At 42.2% G+C, this 24,208-nt stretch overlaps 1 protein-coding gene across 1 annotated transcript in view; it reads left to right on the forward strand.

Moving 5' to 3' along the window:
* The first annotated feature begins 368 nt into the window (after positions 1-368).
* Positions 369-24,208, forward strand: part of LOC135558068 (uncharacterized) — a 33,753-nt gene continuing 9,913 nt past the window's right edge. The window contains 10 exon segments of the mRNA XM_064991820.1: positions 369-413; positions 3,084-3,346; positions 3,543-3,571; positions 3,574-3,959; positions 17,886-18,051; positions 18,399-18,694; positions 19,344-20,417; positions 21,300-21,473; positions 21,563-21,616; positions 21,709-21,977. Coding sequence (XP_064847892.1) covers positions 369-413; positions 3,084-3,346; positions 3,543-3,571; positions 3,574-3,959; positions 17,886-18,051; positions 18,399-18,694; positions 19,344-20,417; positions 21,300-21,473; positions 21,563-21,616; positions 21,709-21,977 — 2,756 coding nt within the window.

A 24,208-nucleotide genomic window follows, 5' to 3' on the forward strand; every position in this document is an offset into this window, starting at 1 on the left:
GTTCTGGTTTATTAGCAGCACAGGCTACTGATGAGAAGACACTGGTTTGTTCTGGTTTATTAGCAGCACAGGCTACTGATGAGAAGACACTGGTTTGTTCTGGTTTATAAGCAGCACAGGTTACTGATGAGAAGACACTGGTTTGTTCTGGTTTATTAGCAGCACAGGTTACTGATGAGAAGACACTGGTTTGTTCTGGTTTATTAGCAGCACAGGCTTGATATGAAATGATTCTGGTTTGTTCAGGCTGAGACTGGCTTACTGGTGCTCTTTCATGCCGTCCCTAGGAGGGGTGCGTCACTTGAGTGGGTTGAGTCACTGATGTGATCTTCCTGTCTGGGTTGTCGTCGTCCCCACTGGGTTGTGCCATGGCAGAGATCTTTGTGGGCTATACTCGGCCTTGTCTCAGGATGGTAAGTTGGTGTTGAAGATATCCCTCTCGTGGTGTTGGGGCTGTGCTTTGGCAAAGTGGGTTGGGCTATATCCTTCCTGTTTGGCCATGTCCGGGGGTATCATCGGATGGGGCCACAGTGTCTCCTGACCCCTCCTGTCTCAGCCTCCAGTATTTATGCTGCAGTAGTTTATGTGTCAGGGTGCTAGGGTCAGTTTGTTATATCTGGAGTACTTCTCCTGTCTTATCTGGTGTCCTGTGTGAATTTAAGTATGCTCTCTCTAATTCTCTCTTTCTCTCTTTCTTTCTCTCTCTCGGAGAACTTGAGCCCTAGGACCATGCCTCAGAACTACCTGGCATGAGGACTCATTTCTGTCCCCAGTTCACCTGGCCGTGCTGCTGCTCCAGGTTCAACTGTTCTGCCTGCGGCTATGGAATCCTGACCTGTTCACCGGACGTGCTACCTGTCCCAGACCTGCTGTTTTCAACTCTCTAGAGACAGCAGGAGAAGTAGAGATACTCTTAATGATCGGCTATGAAAAGCCAACTGACATTTACTCCTGAGGTGCTGACCTGTTGCACCCTTGACAACTACTGTGATTATTATTAATTGACCATTCTTGTCATTTATGAACATTTGAACATCTTGGCCATGTTCTGTTATAATCTCCACCCGGCACAGGCAGTAGAGGACTGGCCACCCCTCATAGCCTGGTTCCTCTCTAGGTTTCTTCCTAGGTTTTGGCCTTTCTAGGGAGTCTTTCCTAACCACCGTGCTTCTACACCTGCATTGCTTGCTGTTTGGGGTTTTAGGCTGGGTTTCTGTACAGCACTTTGAGATATCAGCTGCTGTATGAATGGCTATATAAATACATTTGATTTGATTTGGTTAATTAGCAGCACAGGGTACCGATGAGAAGAGGCTGGTTGTTCTGGTTGATTAGCATCACAGGCTACTGATGAGAAGAGGCTGGTTGTTCTGGTTTATTAGCAGCACAGGGTACCGATGAGAAGAGGCTGGTTGTTCTGGTTAATTAGCAGCACAGGGTACCGATGAGAAGAGGCTGGTTGTTCTGGTTGATTAGCATCACAGGCTACTGATGAGAAGAGGCTGGTTGTTCTGGTTTATTAGCAGCACAGGGTACCGATGAGAAGAGGCTGGTTGTTCTGGTTGATTAGCAGCACAGGGTACCGATGAGAAGAGGCTGGTTGTTCTGGTTGATTAGCATCACAGGGTACTGATGAGAAGAGGCTGGTTGTTCTGGTTGATTAGCATCACAGGGTACCGATGAGAAGAGGCTGGTTGTTCTGGTTGATTAGCATCACAGGGTACCTATGAGAAGAGGCTGGTTGTTCTGGTTGATTAGCATCACAGGCTACTGATGAGAAGAGGCTGGTTGTTCTGGTTGATTAGCATCACAGGGTACCGATGAGAAGAGGCTAGTTGTTCTGGTTGATTAGCATCACAGGCTACTGATGAGAATACTGGTTCGTTCAATTTTATTAGCAGCACAGGTGACTGATGAGAAGCCTCTGGTTTGTTCTGGTTTAATAGTAGCACAGGATACTATTGAGGAGACTGGTTTGTTCAGGTTTATTAGCAGCATTGGCTACTTATGGGAAGACCATGGTTTGTTCAGGTTTATTAGCAGCATTGGCTACTGATTAGAAGAGTCTGGTTGTTGTGTTTTTTGTTGCAGCATAATGCTCTCTCTCCAGCCTGGCAGACTGTTGATGTTTTGAAACAACAGTTTATATGTACTTTCACTCCAGTCAGTCACACCACACTTATTCTAGTGTACAATTGGCAACTGGATTGATTCTTTGAATTACAGGAATTCTTTACTCTTCATTTTCCCCCCACAATCATATGTTCACATGCACACACATACTCACATCATAGTTCATAGTCTCTCCCCTCTCTCTCTCTATTTCTCTCTCTCTATTTCTCTCTCTCTTTTCTCTGTCTCTCTCTCTTTCCAATCTCTCTTTCTCTCTCTATCTCTCTTTTGCTCTCTTTCTTTCTTTCTTTCTTTCTTTCTTTCTTTATTTCTCTCGCCTGTTTCACTCTCCTTCTCTCTCTTACTCTCTTTCTATCTCCCCTCTCTCTCTCATGTCTCTCTCTCCTTATATCCCTCTCCCTGTCTCTCTTGCCTTATATCTCTCTCCCCGTCCTTCTCTCTCTTTCTCTCTCTCTCTTTCTGTCTCTTACTCTCTATCTCTCTCCTCTCTCTCTCCCTCCCCCTGTCTCTCTCTCCCTTGTGTCTCTCTCCCTATATCTCTTTCCATCTCTCTCTCCCCTGTCTCTCTCTCCCTTGTGTCTCTCTCCCTGTCTCTCTCTCCTCTCTCTCTCCCCTGTCTCTCTCTCCCTTGTGTCTCTCTCCCTGTCTCTCTCTCCCCTGTCTCTCTCTCCCTATATCTCTTTCCCCTGTCAATCTCTCCCTATATCTCTCTCTTCTGTCTCTCTCTCCCCCCTGTCGATCTCTCCCTATATCTCTCCCTATATCTCTTTCCCCTGTCTCTCTCTCCTCTATCTATCTCTCCCTATATCTCTTTCCCCTGTCTCCCTCTCCTCTATCTATCTCTCCCTATATCTCTTTCCCCTGTCTCTCTCTCCTCTATCTATCTCTCCCTATATCTCTCTCCCCTGTCTCTCTCTCCCTATGTCTCTCTCCATGTCTCTTTTCATCAGCTGCCGTGCTCCATTATGAGTTCCACTCCTCTGCATGAGCAAGAGGCCCAGGTCCTTCAGCAGGGTGGCGGTCAGGGTGGGGAGGTGGTACCCTCAGGCAGTGTAGCCTCCCGCCCCCCTCAGCCCCACTCAGACCCCCAGGCCTCCAGACGTGTCTGCTTCTATAAGAGTGGAGACCCCCAGTTCGGAGGTCACCGGATGGTCATCAATGCCAGGACCTTCAAGACCTTCGATGCCCTCCTGGATGCCCTGTCTAAGAAGGTGATTAGATTATTGATTATAGATTGATTGATTGTTTTGATTTATATTAGATATAATGTATCATCTGTTGTTTACAGAAAATGACATTGCATCTGACATGATTTGGAACTCCAATCCCTCCCCTTCCTGTGTCTTGTACATACAGTCCCCCCATGTAGTCAACACATATAACACATTCCCATGTCTCCATGTCCAAGGTCCCCTGCCGTTCGGGGTCCGCACCATCACCACCCCCGTGGCTCCCACCCTGTCCGGGGTCTGGAAGAGCTGCAGAATGGGGGCTCCTATGTCTGCTCGGACCAGCGGAAGGTGAAGCCCCTCAACCTGGACGTGGCTAACCGCCGCCAGCCACCCTGGAACACCACCACCCGGCCCGTCAGCGGGGTCGGAGGGCGCAGCGAGGAGTCGTGGTGTCCCCGGGGAAATCAACCGGCCGGCAGACAGCAGGATCAGGACCCTAAAAGGCTGATAGTATTTAAGAATAGAGACCCCAGTGTGAGGAGGACTGTAGTTCTGCAGAGAAGAACGGCTCCAACCTATGATGCTCTACTGGACTACCTGTCAGTCATCATGCAGTTCCCTGTACTGAAGCTGTACACACCAGATGGCAGCAGGGTAGGTCATCATGTAGTTCCCTGTACTGAAGCTGTACACACCAGATGGCAGCAGGGTAGGTCATCATGTAGTTCCCTGTACTGTACTCACCAGACGGCAGCAGGGTAGGTCATCATGTAGTTCCCTGTACTGTACACACCAGATGGCAGCAGGGTAGGTCATCATGTAGTTCCCTGTAATGTACTCACCAGATGGCAGCAGGGTAGGTCATCATGTAGTTCCCTGTACTGTACTCACCAGATGGCAGCAGGGTAGGTCATCATGTAGTTCCCTGTACTGTACTCACCAGATGGCAGCAGGGTAGGTCATCATGTAGTTCCCTGTACTGTGCTCACCAGATGGCAGCAGGGTAGGTCATCATGTAGTTCCCTGTACTGTACTCACCAGATGGCAGCAGGGTAGGTCATCATGTAGTTCCCTGTACTGTACTCACCAGATGGCAGCAGGGTAGGTCATCATGTAGTTCCCTGTACTGTACTCACCAGATGGCAGCAGGGTAGGTCATCATGTAGTTCCCTGTACTGTACTCACCAGATGGCAGCAGGGTAGGTCATCATGTAGTTCCCTGTACTGTACTCACCAGATGGCAGCAGGGTAGGTCATCATGTAGTTCCCTGTACTGTACTCACCAGATGGCAGCAGGGTAGGTCATCATGTAGTTCCCTGTACTGTACTCACCAGATGGCAGCAGGGTAGGTCATCATGTAGTTCCCTGTACTGTACACACCAGATGGCAGCAGGGTAGGTCATCATGTAGTTCCCTGTACTGTACACACCAGATGGCAGCAGGGTAGGTCGTCATGGAAAGGGAGGACCTGATCCTGGATCTGTAAATCATATTCTGTGACTCTTTGCGAATATGGGTATCTGTTTCAATGTTATTTACTTAGTTACTGACTAAAGAACAACATGTTAGTTACTGACTAAAGAACAACATGTTAGTTACTGACTAAAGAACAACATGTTGGTTACTGACTAAAGAACAACATGTTAGTTACTGACTAAAGAACAACATGTTAGTTACTGACTAAAGAACAACATGTTAGTTACTGACTAAAGAACAACATGTTAGTTACTGACTAAAGAACAACATGCTAGTTACTGACTAAAGAACAACATGTTAGTTACTGACTAAAGAACAACATGTTAGTTACTGACTAAAGAACAACATGCTAGTTACTGACTAAAGAACAACATGTTAGTTACTGACTAAAGAACAACATGTTAGTTACTGACTAAAGAACAACATGTTAGTTACTGACTAAAGAATTAAAGAACATCATGTTAGCTACTGACTAAAGAACAACATGTTAGTTACTGACTAAAGAATTAAAGAACAACATGTTTGTTACTGACTAAAGAACAACATGTTTGTTACTGACTAAAGAACAACATGTTAGTTACTGACTAAAGAACAACATGTTAGTTACTGACTAAAGAACAACATGTTAGTTACTGACTAAAGAACAACATGTTAGTTACTGACTAAAGAACAACGTGTTAGTTACTGACTAAAGAAGAACATGTTAGTTACTGACTAAAGAACAACATGTTAGTTACTGACTAAAGAACAACATGTTAGTTACTGACTAAAGAACAACATGTTAGTTACTGACTAAAGAACAACATGTTAGTTACTGACTAGAGAACAACATATTAGTTACTGACTAAAGAACAACATGTTAGTTACTGACTAAAGAACAACATGTTAGTTACTGACTAAAGAACAACATGTTAGTTACTGACTAAAGAACAACATGCTAGTTACTGACTAAAGAACAACATGTTAGTTACTGACTAAAGAACAACGTGTTAGTTACTGACTAAATAACAACGTGTTAGTTACTGACTAAAGAACAACATGTTAGTTACTGACTAAAGAACAACATGTTAGTTTCTGACTAAAGAACAACATGTTAGTTACTGACTAACGATCAACATGTCCATTACTGACTAAAGAACATGGAAGCCATCAACGGACCCCTCCATCCCCTTCTGCAATGTTAGGGTTTCTATAGGACTACAACAGTGGATTGCTTTTGGCCAGTCTGATTAATGAACCTTATGTGGTTCCGGCCAGTCTGATTAATGAACCTTATGTGGTTCCGGCCAGTCTGATTAATGAACCTTATGTGGTTCCGGCCAGTCTGATTAATGAACCTTATGTGGTTCCGGCCAGTCTGATTAATGAACCTTATGTGTTTCCGGCCAGTCTGATTAATGAACCTTATGTGGTTCCGGCCAGTCTGATTAATGAACCTTATGTGGTTCCGGCCAGTCTGATTAATGAACCTTATGTGGTTCCGGCCAGTCTGATTAATGAACCTTATGTGGTTCCGGCCAGTCTGATTAATGAACCTTATGTGGTTCCGGCCAGTCTGATTAATGAACCTTATGAGGTTCCGGCCAGTCTGATTAATGAACCTTATGTGGTTCCGGCCAGTCTGATTAATGAACCTTGTGTGGTTCCGGCCAGTCTGATTAATGAACCTTATGTGGTTCCGGCCAGTCTGATTAATGAACCTTATGTGGTTCCGGCCAGTCTGATTAATGAACCTTATGTGGTTCCGGCCAGTCTGATTAATGAACCTTATGTGGTTCCGGCCAGTCTGATTAATGAACCTTATGTGGTTCCGGCCAGTCTGATTAATGAACCTTGTGTGCTTCCTGCCAGTCTGATTAATGAACCTTATGTGGTTCCGGCCAGTCTGATTAATGAACCTTATGTGGTTCCGGCCAGTCTGATTAATGAACCTTATGTGGTTCCGGCCAGTCTGATTAATGAACCTTATGTGGTTCCGGCCAGTCTGATTAATGAACCTTATGTGGTTCCGGCCAGTCTGATTAATGAACCTTATGTGGTTCCAGCCAGTCTGATTAATGAACCTTATGTGGTTCCGGCCAGTCTGATTAATGGTTCCGGCCAAATGTAGTACACTCCACAGAGAAACGGCTGCAATTTTGGACTCACCCATAGAGATTGATAGAGGCCTCCAGTGGCCAAAAGGCTGTCCTAGCATTTTTATTTATTTTTTATTTTAATTTTACCTTTATTTAACCAGGCAAGTCAGTTAAGAACAAATTCTTATTTTCAATGACGGGAACAGTGGGTTAACTGCCTGTTCAAGGGCAGAATGACAGATTTGTACCTTGTCAGCTTGGTTGTTTGAAATAGCAACCTTCCGGTTGCTAGTCCAACGCTCTAACCAGTAGGCTACCCTGCTACCCCCTCTCATTGGGGGATTCCAATTTCATTTGCTGATCCCTCCTGGTGACCGTTTCATCAGGAGGGATCATCCAATCGTGATGAAGAAAATGTACTACTTTAAAATGGAGATAGCTTGGGCATAGCCATTGAGGCTATCACAGATGCTATAATGGCATAGATACAAAGATGAGTCCTCTATCTATCTCTATGTATGCACCCTATCTCTAGGACTGATCAGAGTCACCCCAGGGCACCCTGATTACGTACTATCAAGCCTTCTGCCCCTACTGGGAATTAACAGAATAATCTGTCTGCCGTCCATCTGCCATCAGGATGACGTACCTGTTCTGGCCCAGAGTCAGGGATTCATTCCTCTTAATTATCTTTGATTAATCCAGAGTTGATGGGAGCAGCAGATCAAAGTGGTTAATGGTTTCCTTCTGGATGTTCTTTGAGATGAGAGGGAGATCAGGGGTCATATGTATCAAGTATCTCAGGGTAGGAGTGGGATTTAGGATCAGTTTTGTGTTTTAGATATAATGATATGGACAGTAGAGACCCGATATATATATATATATATATATATATATATATAGGGACTAGTATAGCATACTATATACACAGATATATATATATAGGCACTAGTATAACATACCATATACAGACATATATATTTATCGGCACTAGCATAACATACTATATACAGAGATATGTACCGGGACTAGTTTAACATACTATATACATATATATATATATATATATATATATATATATATAGGCACTAATATAGCATACTATATACAGATATATATATATATATATATATATATATATATATATATATATATATATGTATATATGTATATATATATATGTATATATGTATAGGGACAAGTATAACATACCATATACAGATATATATATAGGGACTAGTATAACATACCATATATATTGATATATATAGTCACTAGTATTGCATACTATATACAAATGAAATGTTTAAAAAAATAATATATATATATATATTTTTTTAAACATTTTATTTCACCTTTATTTAACCAGGTAGGCAAGTTGAGAACAAGTTCTCATTTACAATTGCGACCTGGCCAAGATAAAGCAAAGCAGTTCGACACATGCAACGACACAGAGTTACACATGGAGTAAAACAAACATACAGTCAATAATACAGTATAAACAAGTCTGTATACGATGTGAGCAAATGAGGTGAGATAAGGGAGGTAAAGGCAAAAAAAGGCCATGGTGGCAAAGTAAATACAATATAGCAAGTAAAACACTGGAATGGTAGATTTGCAGTGGAAGAATGTGCAAAGTTGAAATAAAAATAATGGGGTGCAAAGAAGCAAAATAAATAAAATAAATACAGTAGGGAAAGAGGTAGTTGTTCGGGCTAAATTATAGGTGGGCTATGTACAGGTGCAGTAATCTGTGAGCTGCTCTGACAGTTGGTGCTTAAAGCTAGTGAGGGAGATAAGTGTTTCCAGTTTCAGAGATTTTTGTAGTTCGTTCCAGTCATTGGCAGCAGAGAACTGGAAGGAGAGTTGACCAAAGAAAGAATTGGTTTTGGGGGAGACCAGAGAGATATACCTGCTGGAGCGCGTGCTACAGGTTGGTGATGCTATGGTGACCAGCGAGCTGAGATAAGGGGGATTTTACCCAGCAGGGTCTTGTAGATGACATGGAGCCAGTGGGTTTGGCGACGAGTATGAAGCGAGGGCCAGCCAACGAGAGCGTACAGGTCGCAATGGTGGGTAGTATACGGGGCTTTGGTGACAAAACGGATTGCACTGTGATAGACTGCATCCAATTTGTTGAGTAGGGTATTGGAGGCTATTTTGTAAATTACATCGCCGAAGTCGAGGATTGGTAGGATGGTCAGTTTTACAAGGGTATGTTTGGCAGCATGAGTGAAGGATGCTTTATTGCGAAATAGGAAGCCAATTCTAGATTTAACTTTGGATTGGAGATGTTTGATATGGGTCTGGAAGGAGAGTTTACAGTCTAACCAGACACCTAGGTATTTGTAGTTGTCCACATATTCTTAGTCAGAGCCGTCCAGAGTAGTGATGTTGGACAGGCGGGCAGGTGCAGGCAGTGATCGGTTGAAGAGCATGCATTTAGTTTTACTTGTATTTAAGAGCAATTGGAGTCCACGGAAGGAGAGTTGTATGGCATTTAAGCTTGCCTGGAAGGTTGTTAACACAGTGTCCAAAGAAGGGCCAGAAGTATACAGAATGGTCTCATCTGCGTAGAGGTGGATCAGAGACTCACCAGCAGCAAGAGCGACATCATTGATGTATACAGAGAAGAGAGTTGGTCCAAGAATTGAACCCTGTGGCACCCCCATAGAGACTGCCAGATGTCCGAACAGCAGACCCTCAGATTTGACACACTAGACTCTATCAGAGAAATAGTTGGTGAACCAGGCGAGGCAATCATTTGAGAAACCAAGGCTGTCGAGTCTGCTGATGAGGATGTGGTGATTGACAGAGTCGAAAACCTTGGCCAGATCAATGAATACGGCTGCACAGTATTGTTTCTTATCGATGGCGGTTAAGATATCTTTTAGGACCATGAGCGTGGCTGAGGTGCACCCATGACCAGCTCTGAAACCAGATTACATATCAGAGAAGGTATGGTGAGATTCAAAATGGTCGGTAATCTGTTTGTTGACTTGGCTTTCGAAGACCTTAGAAAAGCAGGGTAGGATAGATATAGGTCTGTAGCAGTTTGGGTCAAGAGTGTCCCCCCCTTTGAAGAGGGGGTTGACCGCAGCTGCTTTCCAATCTTTGGGAATCTCAGACGACACGAAAGAGAGGTTGAACAGGCTAGTAATAGGGGTGGCAACAATTTCGGCAGATCATTTTAGAAAGAAAGGGTCCAGATTGTCTAGCCCGGCTGAGGGATCCAGATTTTGCAGCTTTTTCAGAACATCAGCTGACTGGATTTGGGAGAAGGAGAAATGGGGAAGGCTTGGGCGAGTTGCTGTGGGGTGTACAGTGCTGTTGACCGGGGTAGGGGTAGCCAGGTGGAAAGCATGGCCAGCCGTAGAAAAATGCTTATTGAAATTCTCAATTATAGTGGATTTATCAGTGGTGACAGTGTTTCCTATCTTCAGTGCAGTGGGCAGCTGGGAGGAGGTGTTCTTATTCTCCATGGACTTTACAGTGTCCCAGAACTTTTTCGAGTTAGTGTTGCAGGAAGCAAATTTCTGCTTGAAAAAGCTAGCCTTGGCTTTTCTAACTGCCTGTGTATAATGGTTTCTGGCTTCCCTGAACAGCTGCTTTACACAGGGACTGTTCGATGCTAATGCAGAACGCCATAGGATGTTTTTGTGTTGGTTAAGGGCAGTCAGGTCTGGGGAGAACCAAGGGCTATATCTGTTCCTGGTTCTAAATTTCTTGAATGGGGAATGCTTATTTAAGATGGTTAGGAAGGCATTTAAAAAAATAACCAGGCATCCTCTACTGACGGGATGAGATAAATATCCTTCCAGGATACCCCGGCCAGGTCAATTAGAAAGGCTTGCTCACTGAAGTGTTTCAGGGAGCGTTTGACAGTGATGAGTGGAGGTCGTTTGACCGCTGACCCATTACGAATGCAGGCAATGAGGCAGTGATCGCTGAGATCTTGGTTGAAGACAGCAGAGGTGTATTTAGAGGGCAAGTTGGTTAGGATGATATCTATGAGGGTGCCTGTGTTTAAGGCTTTGGAGAAGTACCTGGTAGGTTCATTGATAATTTGTGTGAGATTGAGGGCATCAAGCTTAGATTGTAGGATGGCTGGGGTGTTAAGCGTGTTCCAGTTTAGGTCGCCTAGCAGCACGAGCTCTGAAGATAGATGGGGGGCAATCAGTTCACATATGGTGATATATCCAGAGCACAGCTGGGGGCAGAGGGTGGTCTATAGCAGGCGGCAACGGTGAGAGACTTGTTTTTAGAGAGGTGGATTTTTAAAAGTAGAAGTACAAATTGTTTGGCTACAGACCTGGATAGTAGGACAGAACTCTGCAGGCTATATTTGCAGTAGATTGCAACACCGCCTCCTTTGGCAGTTCTATCTTGTCTGAAAATGTTGTAGTTTGAGATGAAAATTTCAGAATTTTTGGTGGTCTTCCTAAGCCAGGATTCAGACACAGCTAGAACATCCGGGTTGGCAGAGTGTGCTAAAGCAGTGAATAAAACAAACTTAGGGAGGAGGCTTCTAATGTTAACATGCATGAAACCAAGGCTATTACGGTTACAGAAGTCATCAAAAGAGAGCGCCTGGGGAATAGGAGTGGAGCTAGGCACTGCAGGGCCTGGATTCACCTCTACATCGCCAGAGGAACAGAGGAGGAGTAGGATGAGTGTACGGCTAAAAGCAATAAGAATTGGTTGTCTAGAACGTCTGGAACAGAGAGTAAAAGGAGGTTTCTGGGGGCAATAAAATAGCTTCAAGGTATAATGTACAGACAAAGGTATGGTAGGATGTGAATACAGTGGAGGTAAACCTAGGTATTGAGTGATGATGAGAGAGATATTGTCTCTAGAAACATAATTGAAACCAGGAGATGTCATCGCATGTGTGGGTGGTGGAACTAATAGGTTGGATAAGGTATAGTGAGCTCTACAGTGAAATAAGCCAATAAACACTAACCAGAACAGCAATGGACAAGGCATATTGACATTAACGAGAGGCATGCTTTGTCGAGTGATCAAAAGGGTCCAGTGAGTAGGGAGGTTGGTTGGGGTCACGGCGATTCAGACAGCTAGCCGGGCCAGCTAGCCGGGCAAGCTAGCATAGGATGGAGGTCTGTTTTTAGCCACCTCGTGCGTTTCCGTCGGTAGGATTAGTGGGGTTCTGTGTGGTAGAGGGGATCAATCCAATTCCAATTCGCAAAAAAAACAATAGATATAGTTATAGAGGCCCAAGAAAAAAAAAATGTCCGATAAGTCTATTTAGATAGCAGCCGATAAGACACCTAACGATTAGCGGACCGCAGATGGGCGTTCAGATAGCGTCGCGACGGAGGAGCCAGTGACTGATGGAACTCTTCAGCTGGCGAGCTCCGGAATAATTGATGTTTGCTCTGGAATCGACGTAAGCCGATAGTCACACGGATAGCAGCTAGTTAGCTGCGAGATCCAGGTATAAATGTCCAGAGTTAGTGGTTGAAATCTGGGGACATGGAGAGAAAAATAGGTCCGGTCCAAGCCGCGCCGTACAAAACTGGCGATAGATTTTCGAGCTAATGGATAGCTGATGACCACAAACCGTAGTTAGCTGAATACTAATGATTAGCCAGTAAAGAAGCTAACTAGCTTCTGATTAGCTTCAGGCTAGCTTCTGGCTAGCTTCTGGATTAGCTTCTGGCTAGCTTCTGTCTAGCTTCTGGCTAGCTTCTGTCTAGCTTCTGGTTAGCCTCTGGCTAGCTTCTGGTTAGCTTCTATCGAGGATTACAGATTTGAGGTAAATAATACTTTCTTTTTTTAAATATAAATTGGTGAGGCGGGTTGCAGGAGAGTGTTTTGAAGATGAGTTTATGGAAAATAAAATAAAAATATAAAAAGGTATGCAAAGAAAGTTGTAAATATATATATATATATACGGGACACGACAAGACAAAAGATGTCTGCCATCTTGGAGCACACACATATACAGTGCCTTGCGAAAGTATTCGGCCCCCTTGAACTTTGCGACCTTTTGCCACATTTCAGGCTTCAAACATAAAGATAAAAAACTGTATTTTTTTGTGAAGAATCAACAACAAGTGGGACACAATCATGAAGTGGAACGACATTTATTGGATATTTCAAACTTTTTTAACAAATCAAAAACTGAAAAATTGGGCGTGCAAAATTATTCAGCCCCCTTAAGTTTTTACTTTGTAGTGCCACCTTTTGCTGCGATTACAGCTGTAAGTCGCTTGGGGTATGTCTCTATCCGTTTTGCACATCGAGAGACTGAAATTTTTTCCCATTCCTCCTTGCAAAACAGCTCGAGCTCAGTGAGGTTGGATGGAGAGCATTTGTGAACAGCAGTTTTCAGTTCTTTCCACAGATTCTCGATTGGATTCAGGTCTGGACTTTGACTTGGCCATTCTAACACCTGGATATGTTTATTTTTGAACCATTCCATTGTAGATTTTGCTTTATGTTTTGGATCATTGTCTTGTTGGAAGACAAATCTCTGTCCCAGTCTCAGGTCTTTTGCAGACTCCATCGGGTTTTCTTCCAGAATGGTCCTGTATTTGGCTCCATCCATCTTCCCATCAATTTCAACCATCTTCCCTGTCCCTGCTGAAGAAAAGCAGGCCCAAACCATGATGCTGCCACCACCATGTTTGACAGTGGGTATGGTGTGTTCAAGGAGATGTGCTGTGTTGCTTTTATGCCAAACATAACGTTTTGCATTGTTGCCAAAAAGTTCAATTTTGGTTTCATCTGACCAGAGCACCTTCTTCCACATGTTTGGTGTGTCTCCCAGGTGGCTTGTGGCAAACTTTAAACGACACTTTTTATGGATATCTTTAAGAAATGGCTTTCTTCTTGCCACTCTTCCATAAAGGCCAGATTTGTGCAATATACGACTGATTGTTGTCCTATGGACAGAGTCTCCCACCTCAGCTGTAGATCTCTGCAGTTCATCCAGAGTGATCATGGGCCTCTTGGCTGCATCTCTGATCAGTCTTCTCCTTGTATGAGCTGACAGTTTAGAGGGACGGCCAGGTCTTGGTAGATTTGCAGTGGTCTGATACTCCTTCCATTTCAATATTATCGCTTGCACAGTGCTCCTTGGGATGTTTAAAGCTTGGGAAATCTTTTTGTATCCAAATCCGGTTTTAAACTTCTTCACAACAGTATCTTGGACCTGCCTGGTGTGTTCCTTGTTCTTCATGATGCTCTCTGCGCTTTTAACGGACCTCTGAGACTATCACAGTGCAGGTGCATTTATACGGAGACTTGATTACACACAGGTGGATTGTATTTATCATCATTAGTCATTTAGGTCAACATTGGATCATTCAGAGATCCTCACTGAACTTCTGGAGAGAGTTTGCTGCACTGAAAGTAAAGGGGCTTGTTGATTCTTCACCCAAAAATTTTTTTTTATATCTTTATATCAGTTTTATATCTTTATGTTTGAAGCCTGAAATGTGGCAAAAGGTCGCAAAGTTCAAGGGGGCCGAATACTTTCGCAAAGCACTGTATATATATATCGGCACTAGTATAACATACTATATACAGAGATATGTATAGGGACTAGCTTAACATACTATATACAGAGATACATTACTGTTCAAAAGTTTGGGGTCACTTGGAAATGTCCATGTTTTTGAAAGAAAAACACATTTTTGGTCCATTAAAATAACATCAAATTGATCAGAAATACAGTGTAGACATTGTTAATGTTATAATTGACTATTGTAGCTGGTAACAGCAGATTTTTTTATGGAATATCTACATAGGCGTACAGAGGCCCATTATCAGCAACCATCACTCCTGTGTTCCAATGGCACATTGTGTTAGCTAATCCGAGTTTATCATTTTAAAAGGCTAATTGATCATTAGAAAAGCCTTTTGCAATTATGGTAGCACAGCTGAAAACTGTTGTGCTAATTAAAGAAGCAATAAAACTGTCCCTCTTTAGACTAGTTGAGTATCTGGAGCATCAGCATTTGTGGGATTACAATTACAGGCTCAAAATGGACAGAAAGAAAGCACTTTCTTCTGAAACACTTCAGTCCATTCTTGTTCTGAGAAATGAAGGCTATTCCATGCGAGAAATTGCCAAGAAACTGAAGATCTCGTACAACGCTTTGTACAACTCCCTTCACAGAACAGCGCAAATTGGCTCTAACCAGAATAGAAAGAGGAATGGGAGACACCGGTGCACAACTGAGCAAGAGGACAAGTACATTAGTGTCTAGTTTGAGAAACAGACGCCTCACAAGTCCTCAACTGGCAGCTTCATTAAATAGTACCCGCAAAACACCAGTCTCAACGTCAACAGTGAAGAGGCAACCCCCGGGATGCTGGCCTTCTTGGCAGAGTTGCAAAGAAAAAGTAATATCTCAGACTGGCCAATGAAAAATAAAAATATGATGGGCAAAAGAACACAGACACTGGACAGAGGAACTCTGCCTAGAAGGCCAGCATCCAGGAGTCTCTTCTTCACTTTACCCGATCAATGGGAGAACCATCCAATGAAAACATATGTAGTCCATCTGAAACATTCTGGAGAGAACTAGAGAACAACATATATTTAGTCTTGCCCACATTAAATACAAGTTTTAAGCCAACCAGGGCATTCTGTATAGTACCAAGGTCAGATTGCAGCTCTAATATAGAATGGTAAACAGTTGCGACAATGGCATACATAACAGTGTCGTATGCATACAAATGAATATGATGAGTTTTAACAGATAGACCAATATAATTGATATAAATAGTAAAGAGGACAGGTCCCAGAACCGACCCCTGTGGTACACCTTTTATAATATCCTGAAAACTAGAGTTAACACCATCAGAAATCACACTGTCTGACAGATCATTTTCAAACCACTTGCAAGAAGCCTGATCCCTGCCTATATCAGTCAACCTTTGAACCTTTGAATAAGAATGTGATCGTTAATGGTATCGAAGGCCTTGAAGAGGTCTATAAACAATGATTTTTATGATCCAAGCAATTTAACCATCTATAACGAGGATACCATGAACAGCTTTTTTTCTTTTTGGTTGGTTGGGGTCACGGGGGTAGCAGCTGAAACTGCTATGTCCAGATCTAAAACTGGATTGGTGCACATTAAAAAGTACGAAGTTAAAAATGTTATTAGGTGAAAGTTAGTCAGCGATTCTTAAACTTTGGCAAGATAACTTGGAAATTGGACAGTAGTTATCTAAGTCAGAAGGATCTCCTCCTTTATGTCTCTTTTCCAGATCTTATGGAATACACCACACCAGAAACAACTGTCAAGAAAAAAATATAGGTCAGGGAGTTCAGGCCCATTGATGACCTGGACTTCCACTGTGCTCGAGTCAGAAACCATTTTTCTCTGATGAATAGGCAAATCCCTCCCCCTCTTGATTTCCATGTCTCCACTGTCCTGTCCTCTCTGTGAATGGAGAATTCATTGAGTTGGATAGCCATGGGTTCTATCTTGTCCAAAAGAAATGTTTCAGAAAAGCAGAGAATATTGCAGTGACATTGGTAGCAAGTCTCATTGGTAGCAAATCCGCAATCGGATGTTATCCATCTTATTATCAAGAGCAATACGATTGGCCAGTAGAATGGAGGGAAGAGGTGGCTTGTTTTCCCTTCAGCTTGATCTCGCCTGGACTCCCCTTCGGTTGTCTCTGTAATGCTGGTGTTTCCTCTTGGAAACCCCCAAAATAACAGAAAGAGCCCAGGGCAGACGAGTTGAGGTCAAAGTTGAAGCTGGAATTGAGGTAAGTAACTGCTGATCTGATGTTTAACCTGTTGATGCTCTGGGGGCGCTATTTCATTTTTGGATGAAAAACGTTCCCGTTTTAAACAAGATATTTTGTCACAAAAAGATGCTCGACTATGCATATAATTGATAGCTTTCGAAAGAAAACACTCTGACGTGTCCAGAACTACCAAGATATTTTCTGTGCGTGCCCTAGAACGTGAGCTTCAGGCAAAACCAAGATGAGACGGTATCCAGGAAATGAGCAGGATTTTTGAGGCTCTGTTTTCCATTGTCTCCTTATATGGCTGTGAATGCGAGAGGAATGAGCCTGCCCTTTCTGTCGTTTCCCCAAGGTGTCTGCAGCATTGTGACGTATTTGTAGGCAGATCATTGGAAGATTGACCATAAGAGACCACATTTACCAGGTGTCCCCCGGGGTCCTGCGCCGAAATTGGTGCGCAAAAGTCAGCTGCCAGTATTTTTCCATGGGATACAGAGAGGAAAGCAAGCTTCCACGAACTGCATATCAATGAAGAGATATGTGAAAAAACACCTTGAGGATTGATTCCAAACAACGTTTGCCATGTTTCGGTCGATATTATGTAGTTAATTCGGAAAAAGTTTTACGTTGTAGGTGACTGAATTTTCGGTTCGTTTCGGTAGCCAGACGCAATGTAGAAAACGGAACGATTTCTCCTACACACAGACGCTTTCAGGAAAAACTGCGCATTTGGTATGTAACTGAGAGTCTCCTCATTGAAAACATCAGAAGCTCTTCAAAGGTAAATGATTTTATTTATTTGGTTATCTGGTTTTTGTGAAAATGTTGCGTGCTAAATGCTACTCAAAATGCTATGCTAGCTTTGCATACTCTTACACAAATTAGTCAATTTCTATGGTTCAAAAGCATATTTTGAAAATCTGAGATGACAGTGTTGTTAAGAACAGGCTAAGCTTGAGAGCAGACGCATTATTTTCATTTTATTTGCGATTTTCAGAAATCGTTAACGTTGCGTTATGCTAATGAGCCTGAGGCTTTAGTCACGATCCCGGATCCGGGATGGGGAGTTCCAAGAGGTTAACGTTCTTGTCGGTTTTAAGAAATGATAGTGGATACATTCATTCAAATAAAGGACAAATAATCGGTAAAATAATCCCAAAATAGCAAAGTTGGGTCGGAGCAAAACGGCAGCCAACTTTATTATGAAACCTAACAACTGTTCATTCTGATAGATATTGTAATTCCATTGACTTGAGATTGTATGTCTCCTCCTTCATCTTACAGGTTGAAGGTCTGCCAGCCTTGATCCTGTGTTCTGGGGTGGTGGTAGCTTCGGGGAACGAACCTTTTAGACCAGGGAACTATGACTTCCTGAGACCGACCCAGCCTGCTGCTGCTCTGTCCTTTAACTCAGACTCTATAGAACCAACCAGGCTAAAGCCTCTAACAGGTGAGTGTTCAGCTTGGTAGTGCTTTGTGTTGACTAGTGACTGATTGATTGAAGAAAAATGTAGCAGGATTGCTCCGCATACAACAATCCGGGTCCAGGCAATCATGTGGATTTGCAAGTTAAAAAGCTTTTATTTTGTGGGCTAAGTCATTATTTAAATAAACACAGATGTGTGAAGGATAAGACCTTTAATCAGCGCGATTGATCAAATTGTTAGATTGTATTGTGACTAAACATATTATTTTTCTTCTGATATTCCTACTTTTTCAACAACAACAAAAAATACATATTTATTTTTTCTCTCTTCCTTCCTCTCCTCCTCTCCCATCAACACTCTTATCTCTTAGAAAATAAAACATCGTTATCCAGCGGGCGGCGGTCCAGGAACTTCAGCCTGTCATCAGAGAGATACTTTGTGAACCAGATCAACAAGTCTGTGAACGATAGCTCCTATGGCCAGCCGGTCCGCCTCCCAGAGAACATGGAGACAAACCAGAGAAAGACCCAGGGCTCTATAGATATGGAGACAGAGACGTATCAGCTTGTAGAGGACAACGGGAAGACCTCCATCGTACCGCAGGATGATGACATTGAGAAGTCCTTCAGGGTCAACCAGGATGGCAGCATGACCGTTGAGATGAAGGTTAGTACTGTTGTTGTCATTGCTGTTGTTTTTGAGTATGGTGGTGTTGTTGTTGTTATTGTTGTTGAGTATGGTGTTGTTGTTATTGTTGTTGAGTATGTTGTTGTTGTTGTCATTGTTGATGTTGTTGAGTATGGTGTTGTTGTTATTGTTGTTGAGTATGTTGTTGTTGTCATTGTTGATGTTGTTGAGTATGGTGTTGTTGTTATTGTTGTTGAGTATGTTGTTGTTGTTGTCATTGTTGATGTTGTTGCGTATGGTGTTGTTGTTATTGTTGTTGAGTATGTTGTTGTTGTTGTTGTTGTCATTGTTGATGTTGTTGAGTATGGTGTTGTTGTTATTGTTGTTGAGTATGTTTTTGTTGTTGTCATTGTTGATGTTGTTGAGTATGGTGTTGTTGTTGTCATTGATGTTGTTTTTGAGTATAGTGTTGTTGTTGTTGAGTATGGTGTTGTTGTTATTGTTGTTGACTATGGTGTTGTTGTTATTTTTGTTGAGTATGTTGATGTTGTTGAGTATGTTGTTGTTGAGAATATTGTTGTTTGAGAATGGTGTTGTTACTAATATTATTAATATCATTACTTCCATTATTTATATATTTATGGAATGTCATGGTTTAAAGCACCTCTGATTTGATTCTGATTGGCAGGTCCGTCTGACCATTAAGGAGGAGGAGATGATCCATTGGACGACCACGTTGAGCCGCTCCAGCGTGGTGACCAATCATAAACTAGGAGCCAAGTCGGTATCCACCCCACAGTCCCCCGACAACAACGTGGAGGCGAAAGACCCTAACATTGGTCTCAGTGAGGATGAGACCAAGGAGAGTAACCACCCCAGCCGCAATGCAGAGAGGGACGTGGCCTTCAGCGGGACGGACGGAGGAGGGACGGACAGTGGCGCTGGAGGCAGGGCTGGTTCTCTGAAGGCCCACCCCCGTCAGAAGCGGATGCCAACCCCTGGGCTGAGACAGGTGAAAAAGAAACAGGCGTCTGTGGAGAGCGTAACCATGGTGATGGAGACAGGTGTCCAGGAGACCAGCCTGGGGACTTTTTCGTACACAGAGTGCATGGCAGATGGGGAAACCACAGAGGGGTACTGTGTGGTCCGGCAGAGCAGCAGCAGCTCCAGGTTACCCGCCATACCACCTGTCCCCAAGCCCAGGAAGAGTGGCTCGGCTGGGGCCAGCAGGGCCATCAGGACCAGCTCCCACTCCTCACTCCGTTCCTCTGGAGTAGCAGAGGTGATGCAGATTCAGAACAATGGTAATGGCAGGGAGATCACTGAGACCGTCATGCACATCTACGAGAGGAGACAGAGCAGCTACGATAACTACTATGCCAACGCCCTGGGGGCCGGGTATGGGACATGTGGGGAGGGAGGTGGGGGTTATGCAGGCGAGGCAGGGTATGGTGGAGGTTGTGGTGGTGGCTCCAACCCCATTCCGCGGAGTAAACCGGCCTCTTCAGATTCGGGGCCGCGCTCCTCCGTGGACTTAACCCGACCATCCAGTACCAGTGACTCACTGAACCAACAGAGGGATGAGATACTCTCTCTGTCTTCTGAACCCACCTCACCTTCTCAGAATGTCACCCTTCCATTTCAAAAACAACCAGAGATCATTAGCAACAAACTGTCGTCTTTCCCAGACAACGAAGCTTACGCCGCGCCAGAGTCTTACACAGAGTCATCTCCTAAAGAGACAGAATGGCCAGAACCAAAGGTATTGGAATGTTCCGATACAAATGAATTTGAATGTTCAGAGAGAAAGGAATTAGGATGTTCAGAGACAAAGGAATTAGGATGTTCAGAGACAAAGGAATTAGGATGTTCAGAGAGAAAGGAATTAGGATTTTCAGAGACAAAGGAATTAGGATGTTCAAATACAAAGGAATTAGGATGTTCAGGGAGAAAGGAACTGGAATGTTCCAAGACAGTAGCAAAAGAAGAGGAGGGGGTTGAGGAGGATGCACTTGAAGAGAACAACAAGAAGAGGACAGTGAAGCGGAACGGGATTCAAATAAGCCCAAAGTCCACTACGAGCTCAAAGAGCAGACAGAAGGACAGCGTGGCTGGGTCTGTTCGGAGCACCAAAAATACCTTTTCTCCTGCCAGCACAGAGAAGAAGAGCGGCAGTGCAACAGGAAGTGAACAAATTCTAAGCGCAACAGAGAGTGACAGCCAAGTCAGCCAGAGGAGTAGAGAGAAGGTAGAGAAGAATATAAATTATATTCCTGAGAAGAATGGACCCTTGGTGTTAAACATAAACTTGAAAGATTCTGAAAAACGAGGTTTAGCTTCTGAAAAACAGCTGAATATAGGTGAGAAGGTTGGAAGAGGGCAAAGATCCCAGAAGGTCAACGCCTCTAAGTATTCCAGGCAGAAGACACAGCCGAGGAAGAATGTGTTTTATGTTTCCCCAGCCAGACAGACTGACATCGGAGAGACAGACATACATACAGATACCGGACAGACAGACAGACAAACAGACAATAGACAGATAGTCAGACAGACGGGTCGAAAGATGGCCAGCCAGCCAAGCAGAAAGACCTTGGCTAAGCAGAGGTCCATGTCTAACGAGGACAGAACCAAATCCCCTAAACAGACTCAACTGAGTGAGAGCTTCTCCATGCCTGTCTTGCACCCCCCTCTAGCCCCCTCTGGGGTACACCAGTACGTAGAGAACTGGCTGCAGAACATCGCCCCGGAGTCCATCCCCTATGTCCCCTACATGGAGGAGGGAGGCCAGGACACAGAAGAGACTGAACCCAGGACCAAGGTGTGTTTGTGTATTGGAGGGGTTGGGTTGGGTACAGCAGAAAATACATTTATGTCTCGTATGGATGAATAAAATCTCCTTCTTCTAAGGTAAACATGGAGGATGAAGGCCAGGACACTGGGGAGGCTGAACCCAGGACCAAGGTGTGTTTGTGTATTGGAGGGGTTGGGTTGGGTACAGCAGAAAATACATTTATGTCTCGTATGGATGAATAAAATCTTTGTCTTCTTCTAAGGTAAACATGGAGTACGAAGGCCAGGACACTGGGGAGGCTGAGCCCAGGACCAAAGTGATCTTCCAGATAGGAGCCGACTCAGAGGTTGAGTCAGAAGTGAAGAGTGATTACCCAGAGGATCAACATCTGCCCCAGGGGGGAGACCACCTCTCAGTGGGAGGCATGTCCATGTCCTGCCTGTCTGTCCCTGTCAGCTACGCCGAGGCTCAGGTCGACCTCTCTAACCCCCAGAGGACCAGGAAACTGTGCTCCTCTATGCCCAGTGTCAGGTCGGTCGACCTTTATTTATTGTCATGTTATTTAACCTTTCATTTAAGGAATGTCCCAATGAGATATAGAATATTTTTTACAAGGGACACCTGGCTAAGAAAGCAGCAGCAAGTAGCTAAGTCAAAATCAGAACAAATGTTTGTTAATCTTCTACACCAAATAGTAGTTTTAAGGTTATTGTAATTGCATAAATTGTATTTTTCATACAATATGTATTTTTCATTGATCTGTTTTCAGGTTTTACTATTTGATGACAATCTATGATTGTAAATTGGTTCACAATTCAGTGTATGACTTCGAGCTTCTACAACTACTACAACAACTACTACTACTAATAATAATAATATTATTACTACTTCTACTAATAATAATAATAATATTACAACTACTACTACTAATACTACTACTACTATTGCCACTACTACTACTACTAATAATAATAATAATTTACCACAACTACTACTACTAATACTAATAATATTACCACTACTACTACAAAAATTAATAATTTTACTATGACTACTACAAATACTACTACTACTACTACTACGACTACTACTATGACTACTACTACTACTACTACTAATAATAATAATAATATTAACAATAATAATAATATTACCACTACAACTGCTACTACTAATAATAATATTACCACTACTACTACTACTACTACTACTACTACTACTACTACTACTACTATTACCACTACTACTACTACTAATATTAATAATAATTTACCACAACTACTACTACTAATACTAATAATATTACCACTACTACTACAAAAATTAATAATTTTACTATGACTACTACAAATACTACTACTACTACTACTACGACTACTACTACTACTACTACTAATAATATTAACAATAATAATAATATTACCACTACAACTGCTACTACTAATAATAATATTACCACTACTACTACTACTACTACTACTACTACTACTACTACTACTACTTATTACCACTACTACTACTACTAATATTAATAATAATTTACCACTACTACTACGACTAATACTAATAGTATTACCACTACTACTACTACTACTAATAATAATAATAATAACAATAATAACAATAATATTACTACTTCTACTACTTCTACTACTAATAATAATTTTACTGCTACTACTGCTACTACTACTACTACTAATAATAATAATAATAACTACTACAACTAGTACTCAGCTACTACTCTTCTAACTCTATTTCTACTACTAACTCTACTCTTCCTCCTACTGCTACTACTACTACTCCTACTAATAATATTATTTAGACTACTACTGCTACGACTACTACTAATAATAATATTACGAATACTACAACTACCAATAACAATATCATGACTACTACTACTAATAATAATAATAATAACCATAATATTATTATGAATATTACTACTGCCACTACTACTACTGCTAAAAAATAAATAATATTACTACTACTACTACTTCTACTTCTACTACTACTAATAATAATAATATTACTACTACTACTACTAATACTATTACTACTACTACTACTTCTACTTCTACTACTACTAATAATAATAATATTACTACTACTACTAATACTATTACTACTACTACTACTTCTACTTCTACTTCTACTACTACTAATAATAATAATATTACTACTACTACTACTACTAATACTATTACTACTACTACTACTAATAATAATAATATTACTACCACTACTACTACTAATACTACTACTACTACTACTACTACTACTACTACTAATAATAATAATAATAATAATAACAATAATATTACTACTTCTACTACTTCTACTACGAATAATAATAATATTACTGCTACTACTGCTACTACTACTACTACTACTAATAATAATAATAATAATAACTACTACAACTAGTACTCAGCTACTACTCTTCTAACTCTATTTCTACTACTAACTCTACTCTACTATAATATTAGTTAGACTACTACTACTACAACTAATAATAATAATATTACTACTGCTACTACTACTTCTACTACTAATAATAATAATATTACTGCTACTACTGCTACTACTACTAATAATAATAATAATAACTACTACAACTAGTACTCAGCTACTACTCTTACATTTACATTTACATTTAAGTCATTTGGCAGACGCTCTTATCCAGAGCGACTTACAAATTGGTGAATTCACCTTATGACATCCAGTGGAACAGCCACTTTACAATAGTGCATCTAACTCTA

Source organism: Oncorhynchus masou, chromosome 17, assembly GCF_036934945.1.
Source record: "Oncorhynchus masou masou isolate Uvic2021 chromosome 17, UVic_Omas_1.1, whole genome shotgun sequence".
Taxonomy (NCBI): Eukaryota; Metazoa; Chordata; class Actinopteri; order Salmoniformes; family Salmonidae; genus Oncorhynchus; species Oncorhynchus masou.